At 35.1% G+C, this 17,878-nt stretch overlaps 1 protein-coding gene across 1 annotated transcript in view; it reads left to right on the top strand.

Moving 5' to 3' along the window:
• Positions 1-17,878, top strand: part of BMPR2 (bone morphogenetic protein receptor type 2) — a 175,456-nt gene that overhangs the window by 139,070 nt on the left and 18,508 nt on the right. Inside the window, exons 7-10 of the mRNA XM_068544639.1 lie at positions 496-610; positions 6,025-6,185; positions 7,207-7,354; positions 11,512-11,648. Of these exons, the coding sequence (XP_068400740.1) occupies positions 496-610; positions 6,025-6,185; positions 7,207-7,354; positions 11,512-11,648 (561 nt within the window). The remainder of the gene's footprint in view (positions 1-495; positions 611-6,024; positions 6,186-7,206; positions 7,355-11,511; positions 11,649-17,878) is intronic.

The raw sequence follows: 17,878 nt of genomic DNA, 5'->3' as shown, positions 1-17,878 counted from the left end.
CTTTGATTGACATTTATTCTGATACATGCTTCTTATCCCAGACTGGTAATAAATAGTTTGTAGATGAGCACCTTGAGTAGCACTGACACATATATATTTACAAAAGCCTTTCTGTTTTCTACTTGTAAAACATGACAGTATAATTTATATTTGTACTGGTATAAGATACAGTGTAAAGAAAGAGTTGGAAATACTTTTTTTTCTGTCTTAAGTTGATAAATAAAAGAAGCGTTTAAAATGAAATAACCATTCCTAATTTTTAATATTGGAGAAACAAAAATTGATAATGTCTAAATTCTGTTTTCCGTCCTCTCCTCCTCTCTCTACCTATAGAAATGTCTTTTCTTACTTCAAGATTCTGAAATGTTATAATTCATTAGATCTCCTTTGAATCCCAACATATGCAAATCCTTTTTACAGCTGCTAACTTACCTCTTCGTGTTCAAGTAAAGTAATTCTACTTTTTCCCCCTTTTTACTTTTTCCCTCCATACAGGGATCTCTATGCAAGTATTTAAGTCTCCATACAAGTGACTGGGTAAGCTCTTGCCGTCTGGCTCATTCTGTGACTAGAGGACTGGCTTATCTTCATACAGAATTACCACGAGGAGGTAAGACAATGAATAGAAGATGCATGACAACCATGTGGGGCCAGAATTCACAAAGGGAAATTTTATTCATATCTTTAAAGTAAAAGTATATTTTATATTATAGCAGATCTATTACCAGCCAGTTGTTTACAAGATCTAGCGTGAGGAAATATATTTGAAATTTAACAAGAAGAATAAGAAAAAGAACTTCAATTCTCTAGAGGGGTCATAGATTCCATAGCGATTTTGATTAAAGCTCTGAACACTCCCCCTGTAAAGACAGACGTATGGGCATACTTTAAAAAATACTGTTTTGATTGTAGGGGTTCTCAGATCCTTTGAAGTTCATCTATGGACCTAGGTTAAGAACCTCTTAGCTAGACTGTGTTGTATTTTCCTTGTATTTATTTTGCTTATTTAAATGAACTACAAATGTATTATCACTTCTTTACACATGAATTCCATAGGTTGGTTGGTCTTTAGTGTAAAACCCAAATGTATCTTTTGATAAATCCGTGCTTCTCTTAGCTAGAATTAGGCTTGTTCAAATTTATCAGGGAGAAAAAAGTAACAGGTTTCAATGAGGATGACATTTTTTTTTTCTTTCTCATGTAAGAATCTGGAGAGAGACAGTCTAATGTTTTTTGGCAGCACCATAATATTATCAGGGCCCCAGGCTCCTCTGTTTCTCCTCCATTACTCTTTATATGTGCCTTGTTTTCAAGGTCACCTCATTGTCCATCATGCTATATGCTAATCAGCAGAGAAAAGGAAAGTAGAAGGAATTGCCTCCTTTTGCCTCCAGAAGTCCCACTCTTGTGCTTATGTTTTGTTTCCCAGAACTTAGTCCATGCTTTCCTACCACACTTAGCTGCAAGGGATGCTTTTGAATATAGCTTGTTTTTGTTTTTGTTTAGCCGGGTGCATTGCTGCCTCAAATAACACTGGGTTCTGTTACTAAATAGGAAGAGGAGAACGCATGGTGAGGAGTCAGGCTTCACCAGTGTGTCAGTACCATGTGGTTATGTTCCTTGCCTTAACAACAATTTATATTCAGCCTTTATGTACATTTTTGCTAGTTTTTCAAATCATCTTTTTAATATATTTGCTTTTTCACTTTGTTTCAATATACACTTCACATCACAGGCATCTCTAAATTAGCTTTGCTGTGAAAATCCGTCTTTACATTTGCATCCCTTACAGCAGTTTTCTTGTCATGCATTGTTTTTTCAGTTGAAGAGAATATTTAATGTAAAAATTTCTTAGATCTTTGTTCCATTGTATGATAGCATGGATCATCTTTTCTATCTGCTGCTTCATATATAAATAATTTCTCCTGAATAATTTATCAGTTCATTTATCTTGACATCTTGCTTTTCCTGAATACAGAATTGACCAATGTTATTGCCTGTGTCAGCAACTTGATGCACTTACTTTAGTGCTTTAGCTCATTAACCATTTGTACTGTGTTTCCTTATTCTTAAATATTATATAACTCCTTTAAAGAGCTGGCTTAGCACAGAGCTTAAAATACCATCCTAATCCCCCTTTTCAAGGCTTGCATGATTCAGTAAGGTTTCTAGTCAAACATTGGCTGAAAAGAATGATTGCCATCAAATATGAGTTTTATTTAAACACAGATATTATTCTAAAACATTACCTAATATTATCACTAAATAGTTAACCTTTTTTAAAAATGCGTATCTATATGCTATTGTAAAAAACATACGTATAATAGCTATTTGAATTTTTGGTTTTACCTAATTATTTAAAAAATATTCCATACCTCACACCAGTCAGAATGGCCCTCATCAAAAAGTCTGCAAGTAATAAATTCTGGAGAGGGTGTGAAGAAAAAGGAACCCTCCTACACTGCTGGTAGGAATGTAAATTGGTACAGCCACTATAGAGAACAGTATGTAGGTTCCTTAAAAAACTAAAAATAGAGGTACCATATGATCCAGCAATCTCACTCCTGGGCACATACCCGGAGAAAATATAATTTGAAAAACTGCATGCACCCCAATGTTCATTGCAGCACTATTTACAATAGCCAAGCAACAGATGTCCATCGACAGATGAATGGATAAAGAAGATGTGGTATATATATATAAAGGGAATATTGCTCAGCCATAATATAATGCCATTTACAGCAACATGGATGGACCTAGAGATTATCATACTAAGTGAAGTAAGCCAGAGAAAGACAAATATCATATATCACTTATATGTAGAACTTGAAAAAAAAAAAAAAGATACAAATGAACTTATTTACAAAACAGAAATCGACCCACAGACATAGAAAACAAACATATAGTTACCAAAGGGGAAGGCGGAGAGGGATAAATCAGGAGGATGGAATTAACATATACACACTACTATATATAAAATAGATAACCAACAAGGACCTACTGTATAGCACAGGGAGCTATACTCAATATTTCGTAATAACCTATAAGGGAAAATTATCTGAAAAAGAATATATGTGTGTGTGTGTGTGTGTGTGTGTGTGTGTGTGTATGTATAACTGAATCACTGCTGTGCACCTGAAACTAACATGACATTGTAAATGACTATATTTCAATAATAAATAAATATTCCAACTATACTGTACTATTTCAAAATATTTAAAGTGGCATTTCACTTTTTTTCAGAGAACTCTATTCTTCCCGGTATCTTCAGATATAACTTTGCTGTTTGGCATACAAATTTTGTAGTAAGGAATAATACTATTATTATTTATTCAGCTATTTTTTGCTTCAGAAAAAGTAGGAGTTGAACCTGTTTATTTGTAATTGGTTCTCCCTATGAACTTTTTTCCTAATGATAATGTCAGTGTAACATTATCATGGAAAAAAGTCTAGCAAAGAAAGAACATATATAGATAACTTAAATCTGTAACCAGAAAATTACTATTAACTAGTTTATGTACATCTTTCCAGGTCCTTTGCTGTGTGTGTGTGTGTGTGTGTGTGTGTGTGTGTGTGTGTGTGTTTATGTAAATATCCACAGAGAGACTATTTTGTGTTCAGGTTTTATTTTTTAACATAATTAAAATAATATTGTGTCCCACTTTGCTTTAAGAAATTTGCCAAATGTGCTACTGCCCAGGGCAAAATTATTACATGCTCTGCCCCCCTTTCTACAAACCACAACCCCTTCCCCAGTAAAAAAAAATTAAAATGAATATTGAGGGGAACTTTAAGGGGAAAAGAAGTCTCAAAAAGGTGGTCTATAGTTCCACCCTCTGCATTGGTGATGAATCCTCTTGTCTCTTCCTTTTTCTTTTTTTTCTTTTTCCTTATTTCCTCCCTCGCTTCCTTCCTCCTTTGCTTCCTCCCTCTCCTCTTTTCTTTTCATTTCTTTTGTTTCCTTTTTTATTAGTAGCAGAAAGTATTACCCTGTTTTCCCCTCTGGCTGGCTGGCTGACTGACTCATTGCACATTCTTCACATTATTAACCTGGTTTTCCTTATGTGTGAGATATTTTAGTTTAAATATTGCTTTGGTGTTAGTATACAAACATTTTCCAGTGTCTCTATAAATTTTCTTATATAAATATCAGCTTGAGATTATACCACATATACTTATGTTGTGGTTTTATCCATAGTAAGAAATGTAGCTCTGTTAGGGGTTGAATGAGCCATGTTAGTACATAATTCGGAAGGCTGGACCGGGAAGAGGAGCAAATGAGATAGAAGTCAATTTTTAGAAAAAGAAACCTGGTAACTGCTATTTTTATTCTAGTTGTGCTATTGCCCCCCACCCACCCCGCCCCCGCCCTGCCCCCGCCCTGCCCCAATATCAAAGGAATCATTATCTTCTGTCTTTGGTTTCATTGTTGGTGAAATTGAAGTCTAATACATGTTAATGAGAGTAATAAATGTAAATACTGAGTCTTTTTGTGCCTGAATATAAACACTCTCAACTTATCATTGACTTTGTTCTGATTGCTCTATTTCTTTCTATACCTGAGGAGTTATTTTAAATTTTGGGGGCTTCCCTGGTGGCGCAGTGGTTGAGAATCCTCCTGCCAATGCATGGGACACGGGTTCGAGCCCTGGTCTGGGAAGATCCCACATGCCGCGGAGCAGCTGGGCCTGTGACCCACAATTACTGAGCCTGCGCGTCTGGAGCCTGTGCTCCGCAGCAAGAGAGGCCACGATAGTGAGAGGCCCGCGCACCGCGCTGAAGAGTGGCCCCCACTTGCCACAACTAGAGAAAGCCCTTGCACAGAAACGAAGACCCAACACAGCCATAAAAAAAATTAAAATTAAAATAAATAAATAAATAAATAAATAAATTTGGGAATGGTACTATAGAATTTTTTTCTTTTCAAGAGCTACGGTTTTATTTCAATATAAGATTTATATAAGGTTTTCTTTTTTAAAAATTTTATTGGAGTATAGTTGATTTACAATGTTGTGTTAACTTCTCCTATATAACAAAGTGACTCAGCTATACATGTATATATTCTTTTTCATATTGTTTTCCATTATGGTTTATCACAGGATATTGAATATAGTTCCCTGTGCTATACAGTAGGACCTTGTTGTTTTTCCATCCTATATATAATAGTTTGCATCTACTAATCCCAAACTCTCAATCCGTTCCTCCCCCTCCCCCCGCCAAGGTTTTCTTATAAAGAGGAAAATAATTATGATTTTAGTTAGGGGCTTAGGTTGGATATATTCTTTCACTCAGCAAGCATTTACTATGTGCCATGCCTTTTGAATTCAGGCAAAACATGTTCTCTCTCTGCCTACATGGAACATATAGTCTTCTGATAAACAAGTAATAGAATGAGTATAATAGTGTTTTGTTTCTTTGTAAAATCATAAAACAGCTACCAGTCCATTGCAAAACTGTTTCTAGTTTGATTTGAAGAATTGTGGTGGGCTTAGATACATGGCTAAGCCTCAGGACAGAACTGGGATTTTCTGTCATAGGTTTGATTTGTTTAAGCTGTAAGAGAATACTATAAAATACATATACCAATTTTGGAGCCATGTCAGTTTTTCAGTGATAATTGTTTTAGATAAATTGACTTTTTATTGTTTTTTATGCCAGATATTCCTTTCTCTGTTGCCTCCTTTTGCTACTCTAGAAATGAAAAGGAAAAAAACAAGTACATGTTAAAATTAGAAGCAACAGCCTCTTGGCTATTAATTGCAGCTGAATGTTTATGTAGCTGAATGTTTAGAGTTTAATTAATTATAGTTCCAACAGGAGTTATGTTGTGAAATATACCGAAAATAGTGGGGATTGTGAGTTGAAATTTTGATTTCTTAATGTCCTTTTTTGCTATTGGAAAATAAATGGGCAGAAAAATAACACTATCTTCTATGTTTATATAGCCCCTATTACCTTCATGCTCATTTCATGTCCAGTAGTGCTATTTAAGCATTAATAAATATTTGAAAATTATCCAAACAGATCACTATAAACCTGCAATTTCCCATCGAGATTTAAATAGCAGAAATGTTCTGGTAAAAAATGATGGAACCTGTGTTATTAGTGACTTTGGGTTGTCCATGAAGCTGACTGGAAATAGACTGGTGCGCCCAGGGGAGGAAGATAATGCAGCCATAAGTGAGGTGAGTGTATACAAAAGGTATCACACTGACATATTTTCAAAACATAATAAATTGCATTTAAAAACCCACTAACTACTCAGGACAGTTATCCTTATCCAAGTGTAGCATATTAGGAATTACAAAATTAAGATATACGGAAGACATTGCATGAAGTTCATCAATTCATTGTGCAAATCACTGCCATTCCAACTCATTTTTGTCAATGTGAGTAGGAATGCTATTGAATAGGATGAATATATCACAGTTTAATTATTTAAAAAGGGTATTTTTTTTGAAAGAAAAAATTGCTAAGGTGAATTTTATTAAAATTAAAAACTTCTGCTCTGCGAAAGACAGTATTAAGAGAATGAAAAAAACAAGCCATAGACTGGGAGAAAATATTTGAAAAACACATATCTGATAAAGGACTTGTATCCAGAATATAAAAGAACTCTTAAAACTCAACAGTAAGAAGACAAACAAGCCAATTAAAAAACAGAAGATCTGAACAGACACCTTACCGGAAAAGATACACAGATGGCAAATAGGCATATAAAAGTTACTCAACATCATTCCTCATTAGAGAACTACAAATCCAAACAAGATTCCATTACATTCAAATGGTTAAAAAAAACCCAAACAGTAATATCAAATGCCAGTGAAGATGTGGAGCAACAGCAACTCATTCATTGTTGGTGGGAATGCAAAAGGGTATAGCCACTTTGGAAGACATAGTCTTCCAGCAATCACACTCCTATATATTTACCCAATTGAGTTGACAGCTTATATTCACACAGAAACCTGTACATAAACGTTTTAGCAGCTTTATTCATAATTGCCAAAAACTGGAAGCAACCAAGCTGTCCTAAAATGGGTATTTTATTTATTAAAAACTTGGTATAGAAAGGTTCAGTGACTTGCTTTGGTTCAAATAACATTGACATATTGTTGACCTGAAATTTATGTATAACTTCTGGTCTAATGTATGCCCTTCAGAATATGCTACATTCTTTTTCTGAAATACATCACTCTAATTTATCAGGTTGGCACAATCAGATATATGGCACCAGAAGTTCTAGAAGGAGCTGTGAACCTGAGGGACTGTGAATCAGCTTTGAAACAAGTAGATATGTATGCACTTGGACTAATTTATTGGGAGATATTTATGAGATGTACAGACCTCTTCCCAGGTAAGGGAACTGCTGTCAAAAATTGATGTATGTTTTGGAGTGAAGCAGTTATATTTTTGTCTACCTATATTAAATAAGTCGACTTCGACATGTTTGACTTTCATTTAAACCTTTAGCTCATTGCCATCTAGTGTTCAGAAACATTACTAGCAGAAGGATGTGAATCAGGAAAAACTTTTTAGAAAGGACTCCAGGTTTGCATCTGAGTGTAATTTAATGAATTGCTCATAATAGCTTATCTGTGTTCAGGATGGTCTCTGATTGCTTTAGCAGTCATTGTTTTCTTTACACAACCTCTGAGTATTTGAGAAGCTGCACTTAACAGTGTTTCCTGAATTGACCCAATAAGGAATTAGAAGTAAAGAATTATCCATTGGAACACTTTTTTCTTCCTTTCTTTTTTTCATTCTCCTTTTCTTCCTTTTTAAAAAACTTCTCCCTTGTCATCATGCCTTCCTGCCTACCTTCCTTCCTTTCATGAAAGAACACTCATTTAATGTGAATGCTTATTTGAGGCTTAATTGAAATAGCCAAATAATTGTATATTTTTTTTCCTTTTGTTAAGATTACATCACTGTCATTGTGATATAAAAATTTAAAGTAATTACCAATATGTGCACTGCACCCTTATAGGTGGTGTACAAAATGACTTGACATAAATGGTCTTTATCTTATAAGAATAACCACATTAAAAGCATAAGAAAAGGATATACAGTCAGTTAAACCAGCATTGGACAAATTTATGAAATGGAACTATTTAATAAAAACAGATTAGTAGTGGGGTTGAATTTTTTTGCTTTAAAAACAAAGCATTTAAGAATAGTTTAATTTTAAAATATAATGAAATAAATTAGTAATTACTTAGATCACCTACACATCAATCAGTTATTATTTAGAAGTATATTTTCCAGTTAATTGGAAGTACGGAGTACTCAAAGTGTTTTTCTGGAAATAGCAGTGATTGCAGTAGTATCACATATTATTGGAACCATGGAGCTTTTAGTTTCTATTATTGGAACTTTGGCCACATATTTTTTAAAAATCCTAATCCAGAATTTCTGGTTTTTAGAAGCATGTCTGACTGAAATGATTCTTGTATCAGCTTTAGTTAGTACATTGCTATCAGCAACATTTTTTGAACAATTACTGATTCAAAGAATATCTGTTGCTTTTGGACTGATAAATAATAAAATGCAATATCAGATGTTTGAAACATAAAAGACAATTAAATCTTGTTTGAAGAATATTATTGTAATAGAAATATAGGATGAATTGAAATAGTACTAGAAAGAGTTTAAAAAGGAAAAAGAAATTGGGGGCTACTTTTAAATGTATACAGAATTTCAGTTTAGGAAGATGGAAAAAGTTCTGGAGATGGATGCACAACATTGTGAATGCACCTAGTGCCACAGAACTGTACACTCAGAAATGGTTAAAATGGTAAATTTTATGTTTTGTACATTTAACCAAAATTTAAAATAAAAGTAAAGGAAAAAGAAGAGAGTTGCATTAAGATACCCTGCAATCTTGGGTATGGAAATGGGGAGGAAGAGGCATATGTGAGACAAAATGTAGAAAAGGAAGCTATGGTTCTGGTTAGCTATTGGAAGACAGTCTAGGGAATTGAGAAGTATTGAGAGGTCTGAGAAATAGTGTGGCAGCCAGGAGCTTAGGAAAAAGTACTGGTTTACATTGGAAAGATGAGTTAATTGTGGGAACCTTTGGATGGGGTATTGATAGACAACTGAAAAAATTGTTACTGAAGAACTTAAAAGAATGAAGAATTTAAGATTAAAGTGATTATTTGGGAATTACCTACATAGAGATGGTAATTGAGAATTTATAAGTGGATGCAGTCCCCTAAAAGAATAAATGAAGAGAGAAAAACATTGGTGAGTAAAGACTGAATATTAGGTGACCTCCCCCTCCCCCGTCATAGGAAAACAAATGGACAGTGAGGAAACTGAGAAATCTTAGTATTTTGGAAGTCAATGTTAGAAAGTATTAAGAACCAATATTAGTGGAAACATATGTAATTGAAAGGTCAAAAGGAAGTGGAACTGAGGAATGATCTTGGAATTTGAATAGGAGGAGGTCATTGGTATTCTTAGAGGAGTTTCTGTGGAATAGAGAAGACAGAAATATTACAGGGTGTAGGAGGAAAAGAGTGCTAAAAAAGCACAGGCAGAGGATACAGGGTACTCCTAAAATTTTTAACAGTGAAATGGGGTGTAAATTGAAAAAAAGTTTTCCACAAACATATGAATAAGCCTAAAGAATAGCATATATTAGTGGAAAAATTCTTATAAAATATTTTTTAAACTTCTATAATAGAACTCCAAGTGCAGGACATGCTTTTATTATTATTCCATTTTATTGAATGGAAACAGTTTGTTATGAAGGCTGCCTCTCTCTGTAAAATATTAACAATATAAATGAATTAGGATCTATATTACAAAGGAAGAGCAGGAAGGAAAGGCAGGAAGGAAGAAAAAAAGAAGGCAAGAGAAAGAAAAAGGAGGAAGAGAACAAGCATAATTTAAGAAGGGGATTAAAACGTTCCTAACTGCTTAGAGACATAATTAACAAGTAACAGATGAGAACCATGAAGATTTAGTAGAAATTTGATAATTCTTAATGTCATTCCATTCCCAAAACAAGATTGTGCATCAGTTTTATTTAGCAAGTTTTCTAATTATAATTTACACCCAATTAAAACAAATAAGTAAAATTGTATTAAATATTTATTTATTCTACTGAAGAGCATTTGAGGAAAAAATAACACTTGGAAGGTATGTATGTGTGTTGTGTATATGTCTCAGAAAGACAAAAGAGATATATTAGTAAGTATCTTAACAGTTCACAGATGGTATGGGTTGAGGGTTTATCATATGAGATTTCATGAAAGAAAGTGATACACTAACTGGCAGGATGAAATACTTTAGTTTTGTCTTTCAAGTTCAGTGTTGATGGTTATTGATCAAAAGTAAGTATCTGCTTACATCTTTATAGAATATGTGAAAATACCATTTGTATTTATAGATAGTGCAATATTCCAAAAACTTTGGGCTATGCTACATAAATTATAGAATTACTCTTTGTAAATCTTTTTTAGTATTGGTGGAGGGCAAGTGTGTAGGTGGTGTTTTTTTTTGAATATTCAAATTGAAGCATAAAACTTCAATTACATGCTTTGTAATGTACTTTCTATCTGGGTCATTATAAATTTTGTATAGTCTCCACGTGAGTGAGATAAGGAAGGCAGACATTTCCATTTTGCTGACAGGAAAACTGAAACACAGAATAGTTAAACGGCTTTTCCTAGATAGAGATGAAGCCAAGATTAGAACCTAAATGCCTTACCTCCTTCCTGGTATTCTTTCTTCTAATTTATCTTGTCATTTTAATGGTATTGGGGGAGGGACAAGGAGGCAGTAAGAGTCTATTTCTCTTGTATTCTTTGCCAAGATTTTGACTAAACGATTGGTTTTCTAAATGTTGGTCCCAGAGGTCTTCTGGGTGGCTGAATATGTTAATTAAGTTTAATTTGACAACATTTTGTAAAAATCGTAAGTCTTTTTCACAAGCTGCTGATTGTGCATATTGGTGATGAATAGGGTTATTAAACAGTGGTAGAATACTTAATGATATTTCAAAATCCTTGATCTAGATACTACTGATTAAGGGGAAAAATCAGTTTATTGATTTTTTGTCAAATGGTCATTATCATAAAAATTTTTGTGACATATGAAAAATCTGGCTAGACTATAATAGAGTCAGTGATGTAATGAGACATGACTGTACCACCCACCCACTTACATTTAGTTCTACAGACATGTTTGTTGTACTAGATCTTGGACTTTCTCCTCATAGTCACCACCCTCAATCCCTGTATGGGATAAGAATTCAGTTTTAAGTGTTAAACCTCATGTATATAATAATGTCCACCCCCACCCCCAAATTCACTAATACTAGAAACCATTTAAAAATAGCTGCCCATCATTGTAACTACCATCTAATTTATAACAAACATTTAATTTATCAAGCAAAGACTATTCTAAATAGAGCTTTTACTAATAGTGCATAAAACCCACAACAGGGTCTCTTTATAATTATAAATTTTACTCTTATCTTTTTTTAAAAAAAAAAAAACACAGGTGAATCTGTACCAGAATACCAGATGGCTTTTCAGACAGAGGTTGGAAACCATCCCACTTTTGAAGATATGCAGGTTCTGGTGTCTAGGGAAAAACAGAGACCCAAGTTCCCAGAAGCTTGGAAAGAAAATAGCCTGGTAAGGAAAAACTAAATTATTGAAAAAGAGGACTTATGATGAAGATGTTCAAATGTTGCTTGAAGCAAAAATAGATTGTTAATAATGGTAATAGTTTTTAGAGTTGTCTAATGCCAGAAATCCAACTTACTTGATTTGTATGCTATTATATATTTTCAAAGAGGGACTAACTGTTGTGTCTGAAGTTTGCTACATTGGGTAACAGCTAGAATAATTAACATGATAATATTTTAAATCTTATTGAAATTCCATTCCATTTATCCTCTTGAGAGTGGTACCAAAAATGTTAATTAGTGCAGACTTACATATTCAAGGACTAATAGAAATTTAAACTGCACCAAAAAGAAACCAAGGTACCACATATAAATTCTGCTTATTAAAAATGCAGTTCACAACGCTGAAATATTTTCAGAGGCTCCTGCCATTTCAGTAAATTGTTGCTACAACGCTAAAAACATCTTACAAACATTTGCATACAAGACATACATCCACACACTCTTTCTCATTTTTTTTTTAACATGAGTAGGATCATCCACTATCATTTCTGAAGCTGATTTTTTCACTTAGTTTTTCATGTCAGTACGTATATAGATGTACCGCTTTCTGTCCATTTGATCAGCATTCCATTATATGTCATAATTATTGAATTGCCCTCTTATTAATGACAGTACCCTGTATTTCCTATTTTAAACAACTATTTTTTTAATTTAATTTAATTTATTTTTGTATACAACAGGTTCTTATTATTATCCATTTTATACATATTAGTGTATACATGTCAATCCCAATCTCCCAATTCATCACACCACCCCACTACCACCACCACCACCACCACCACCACCACCACTTTTCCCCCTTGATATCCATACGTTTGTTCTCTACATCCGTGACTCAATTTCTGCCCTGCAAACTGGTCCATCTGTACCATTTTTCTAGGTTCCACATATATGTGTTAATATACGGTATTTGTTTCTCTCTTTCTGACTTACTTCACTCTGTATGACAGTCTCTAGATCCATCCATGTCTCAACAAATGACCCAATTTCGTTCCTTTTTATGGCTGAGTAATATTCCATTGTATATACGTACCACATCTTCTTTATCCATTCGTCTGTCGATGGGCATTTAGGTTGCTTCCACGACCTGACTATTGTAAATAGTGTTGCAGTGAACATTGGGGTGCATGTGTCTTTTTGAATTATGGGTTTCTCTGGGTATATGCCCAGTAGTGGGATTGCTGGGTCATATGGTAATTCTATTTTTAGTTTTTTAAGGAACCTCCATACTGTTCTCCATATTGGCTGTTATCAATGTACATTCCCACCAACAGTACAAGAGGGTTCCCTTTTCTCCACACCCTCTCCAGCCTTTGTTGTTTGTAGATTTTCTGATGATGCCCATTCTAACTGGTGTGAGGTGATACCTCACTGTAGTTTTGATTTGCATTTCTCTAATAATTAGTGATGTTGAGCAGCTTTCCATGTGCTTCTTGGCCATCTGTATGTCTTCTTTGGAGAAATGTCTATATAGGTCTTCTGCCCATTTTTGGATTGGGTTGTTTGTTTTTTGAATATTGAGCTTCATGAGCTGTTTATATATTTTAGAGATTAATCCTGTGTCCATTGATTCGTTTGCAAATATTTTCTCCCATTCTAAGGGTTGCCTTTTTGTCTTGTTTATGGTTTCCTTAGCTGTGCAAAAGCTTTTTAGTTTCATTAGGTCCCATTTGTTTAGTTTTCTTTTTATTTCCATTATTCTAGGAAGTGGATCAAAAAAGATCTTGCTGTGATTTATGTCAAAGAGTGTTCTTCCAATGTTTTCCTCTAAGAGTTTTATAGTGTCCGGTCTTACTTTTAGGTCTCTAATCCATTTTGAGTTTGTTTTTGTGTATGGTGTTAGGGAGTGTTCTAATTTCATTCTTTTACATGTAGCTGTCCAGTTTTCCCAGCACCACTTATTGAAGAGACTGTCTTTTCTGCATTGTATATCCTTGCCTCCTTTGTCATAGATTAGTTGACCATAGGTGCGTGGCTTTATCTCTGGGCTTTCTATCCTGTTCCATTGATCTATATTTCTGTTTTTGTGCCAGTACCATATTGTCTTGATTACTGTAGCTTTGTAGTATAGTCTGAAGTCAGGGAGGAATCTGCTTTGGCTATTCGGGGTCTTTTGTGTCTCCATACAAATTTTAAGATTTTTTGTTCTAGTTCCGTAAAAAATGCCATTGGTAGTTTGATAGGGATTGCATTGAATCTGTAGATGGCTTTGGGTAGTCACAAGATAGATTCTTCCAATCCAAGAGCATGGTATATCTGTTGGTATCATCTTTAATTTCTTTCAACAGTGTCTTATAGTTTTCTGCATACAGGTCTTTTGTCTCCCTAGGTAGGTTTATTCCTAGGTATTTTATTCTTTTTGTTGCAATGGTAAATGGAAGTGTTTCCTTAATTTCTCTTTCAGATTTTTCATCATTAGTATAAAGGAATGCAAGAGATTTCTGTGCATTAATTTTGTATCCTGCAACTTTACCAAATTCATTGATTAGCTCTAGTAGTTTTCTCGTGGCATCTTTAGGATTCTCTATGTGTAGTATCATGTCATCGGCAAACAGTGACAGTTTTACTTCTTGTTTTCCAATTTGGATTTCTTTTATTTCTTTTTCTTCTCTGATAGACGAGGCTAGGACTTACAAAACTATGTTGAATAATAGTGGCGAGAGTGGATATCCTTGTCTTGTTCCTGATCTTAGAGGAAATGCTTTCAGTTTTTCACCATTGAGAATGACGTTTGCTGTGGGTTTGTTGTATATGGCCTTTATTATGTTGAGGTAGGTTCCCTCTATGCCCACTTTCTGGAGAGTTTTTATCATAAATGGGTGTTGAATTTTGTCAAAAGCTTTTTCTGCATCTATTGAGATGATCATACGGTTTTTTTTCTAAAGTGGGATTTTATCCCACTTCTTTTTTTTATTAATTAATTTATTTATTTTTGGCTGCGTTGGGTCCTCGTGGCTGTGCGTGGGCTTTCTTTTTTTAGTTGCGGTGAGCGGGGGCCACTCCTCACTGCCGTGCGCAGGCCCCACACCGCGGTGGCCCCTCTCGTCACAGAGCACCGGCTCTAGAGCGCAGGCTCAGCAGCCGTGGCGCACGGGCCCAGCTGCTCCGCAGCATGTGGGATCTTCCCAAACCAGGGCCCGAACCTGTGTCCCCTGCATTGGCAGGCGGATTCCCAACCACTGCGTCACCAGAGAAGCCCATCATCATACGGTTTTTATTCTTCAATTTGTTTATGTGGTGTATCGCATTGATTGATTTGCGCATACTGAAGAATCCTTGCATCACTGGGATAAATCCCATTTGATCATGGTGTATGATCCTTTTAATGTGTTGTTGGATTTTGTTTGCTAGTATTTTGTTGAGGATTTTTGCATCTATATTCATCAGTGATATTGGTCTGTAATTTTCTTTTTTTGTAGTATCCTTGTATGGTTTTGGTATCAGGGTGATGGTGGCCTCATAGAATGAGTTTGGGAGTATTCCTTCCTCTGCAGTTTTTTGGAAGATTTTGAGAAGGGTGGATGTTAGCTCTTCTCTAAATGTTTGATAGAATTCACCTGTGAAGCCATCTGGTCCTGGGCTTTTGTTAGTTGGAAGATTTTTAATCACATTTTCAATTTCATTAGTTGTGATTGGTCTGTTCATATTTTCTATTTCTTCCTGGTTCAGTCTTGGAAGGTTATACCTTCCTAAGAATTTGTCCATTTCTTCCAGGTTGTCCATTTTACTGGCATAGAGTCACTTGTAGTAGTCTCTTAGGATGCTTTATATTTGTGCAGTGTCTGTTGTAACTTCTCCTTTTTCATTTCTACATTTATTGATTTGAGTCCTCTCCCTCTGTTTGTTGATGAGTTTGGCTAATGGTTTATCAATTTTGTTTATCTTCTCAAAGAACCAGCTTTTAGTTTTATTGATCTTTGCTATTGTTTTCTTTGTTTGTATTTCATTTATTTCTGCTCTGATCTTTACGATTTCTTCTGCTAACTTTGGGTTTTGTTTCTTCTTCTTTTTCTAGTTCCTTTAGGTGTAAGGTTAGATTGTTTATTTGTGATTTTTCTTGTTTCTTGAGGTAGGCTTGTATAGCTATAAACGTCCCTCTTAGAACTGCTTTTGCTGCATTCCATAGGTTTTGGATCATTGTGTTTTCATTGTCATTTGTCTCTAAGTATTTTTTGATTTCCTGTTTGATTTCTTCAGCGATCTCTTGGTTATTTAGTAACGTATTGTTTAGCCTCCATGTGTTTGTGTTTTTTACGATTTTTCCCTGTAATTGATTTCTCATCTCATAGTGTTGTGGTCACAAAAGGTGCTTGATAATGATTTCAATTTTCTTAAATTTACTGAGGCTTGATTTGTGACCCAAGATGTGATCTATCCTGGAGAATGTTCTGTGCACACTTGAGAAGAAAGTGTAATCTGCTGTTTTTGGATGGAATGTCCTATAAATATCAATTAAATCTATCTGGTCTATTGTGTCATTTAAAGCTTGTGTTTCCTCATTAATTTTCTGTTTGGATGATATGTCCATTGGTGTAAGTGAGGTGTTAAAGTCCCCCACTGTTATTGTGTTACTATCGATTTCCTCCCTTATAGTTGTTAGCATTTGCCTTATGTATTGAGGTGCTCGTATGTTGGGTGCATATATATTGATAATTGTTTTATCCTCTTCTTGGATTGATCCCTTGATCGTTATGTAGTGTCCTTCCTTGTCTCTTGTTGCATTCTTTATTTTAAAGTCTATTTTATCTGATATGAGTATTGCTACTCCAGCTTTCTTTTGATTTCCATTTGCATGGAATATCTTTTTCCATCCCCTCACTTTCAGTCTGTATGTGTCCCTAGGTCTGAAAGTGGGTCTCTTGTACACAGCGTATATGTGGGTCTTTTTTTTGTATCCATTCAGCAAGCCTGTGTCTTTTGGTTGGAGCATTTAATCCATTCACGTTTAAGGTAATTATTGATATGTATGTTCCTATGACCATTTTCTTAATTGTTTATGACCATTTTCTTAATTGTTATGGGTTTGTTTTTGTAGGTCCTTTTCTTCTCTTGTGTTTCCCACTTAGAGAAGTTCTCTTAGCATTTGTTGTAGAGCTGGTTTGGTGGTGCTGAATTCTCTTAGCTTTTGCTTGTCTGTAAAGCTTTTGATTTCTCCATCGAATCTGAATGAGATCCTTGCTGGGTAGAGTAATCTTGGTTGTAGTTTCTTCCCTTTCATCACTTCAAGTATATCATGCCACTCCCTTCTGGCTTGTAGAGTTTCTGCTGAGAAATCAGCTGTTAACCTTATGGGAGCTCCCTTGTATATTATTTGTCATTTTTCCCTTGCTGCTTTCAATAACTTTTCTTTGTCTTTAATTTTTGCCAATTCGATTACTATGTGTCTAGGCGTGTTTCTCCTTGGGTTTATCCTGTATGGGACTCTCTGCGCTTCCTGGACCTGGGTGGCTATTTCTTTTGCCATGTTAGGGACGTTTTCGACTATAATCTCTTCAAATATTTTCTTGGGTCCTTTCTCTCTCTCTTCTCCTTCTGGGACCCCTATAATGCGAATGTTGTTGCGTTTAATGTTGTCCCAGAGGTCTCTTAGGCTGTCTTCATTCCTTTTCATTCTTTTTTCTTCATTCTGTTCCGCAGCAGTGAATTCCACCATTCTGTCTTCCAGGTCACTTATCCGTTCTTCTGCCTCAGTTATTCTGCTATTGATTCCTTCGAGTGTAGTTTTCATTTCAGTTATTGTATTGTTCATCTCTTTTTTTTCTTTAATTTTTCTAGGTCTTTCTTAAACATTTCTTGCATCTTCTTGATCTTTGCCTCCATTCTTTTTCCGAGGTCCTGGATCATCTTCACTATCATTATTCTGAATTCTTTTTCTGGAAGGTTGCCTATCTCCACTTCATTTAGTTGTTTTTCTGGGGTTTTATCTTGTTCCTTCATCTGGTACGTAGCCCTCTGCCTTTTCACCTTGTCTGTCTTTCTGTGAATGTGGTTTTTGTTCCACAGGCTGCAGGATTGTAGTTCTCCTTGCTTCTGCTGTCTGCCCTCTGGTGGATGAGGCTATCTGAGAGGCTTATGCAAGTTTCCTGATGGGAGGGACTGGTGGTGGGTAGAGCTGGCTGTTGCTCTGGTGGGCAGAGCTCAGCATAACTTTAATCTGATTGACTGCTGTTGGGT

Source organism: Eschrichtius robustus, chromosome 5 (genome assembly GCF_028021215.1).
Source record: "Eschrichtius robustus isolate mEscRob2 chromosome 5, mEscRob2.pri, whole genome shotgun sequence".
Lineage (NCBI taxonomy): Eukaryota > Metazoa > Chordata > Mammalia > Artiodactyla > Eschrichtiidae > Eschrichtius > Eschrichtius robustus.
This window is presented reverse-complemented; position numbering and strand designations above follow the sequence as displayed.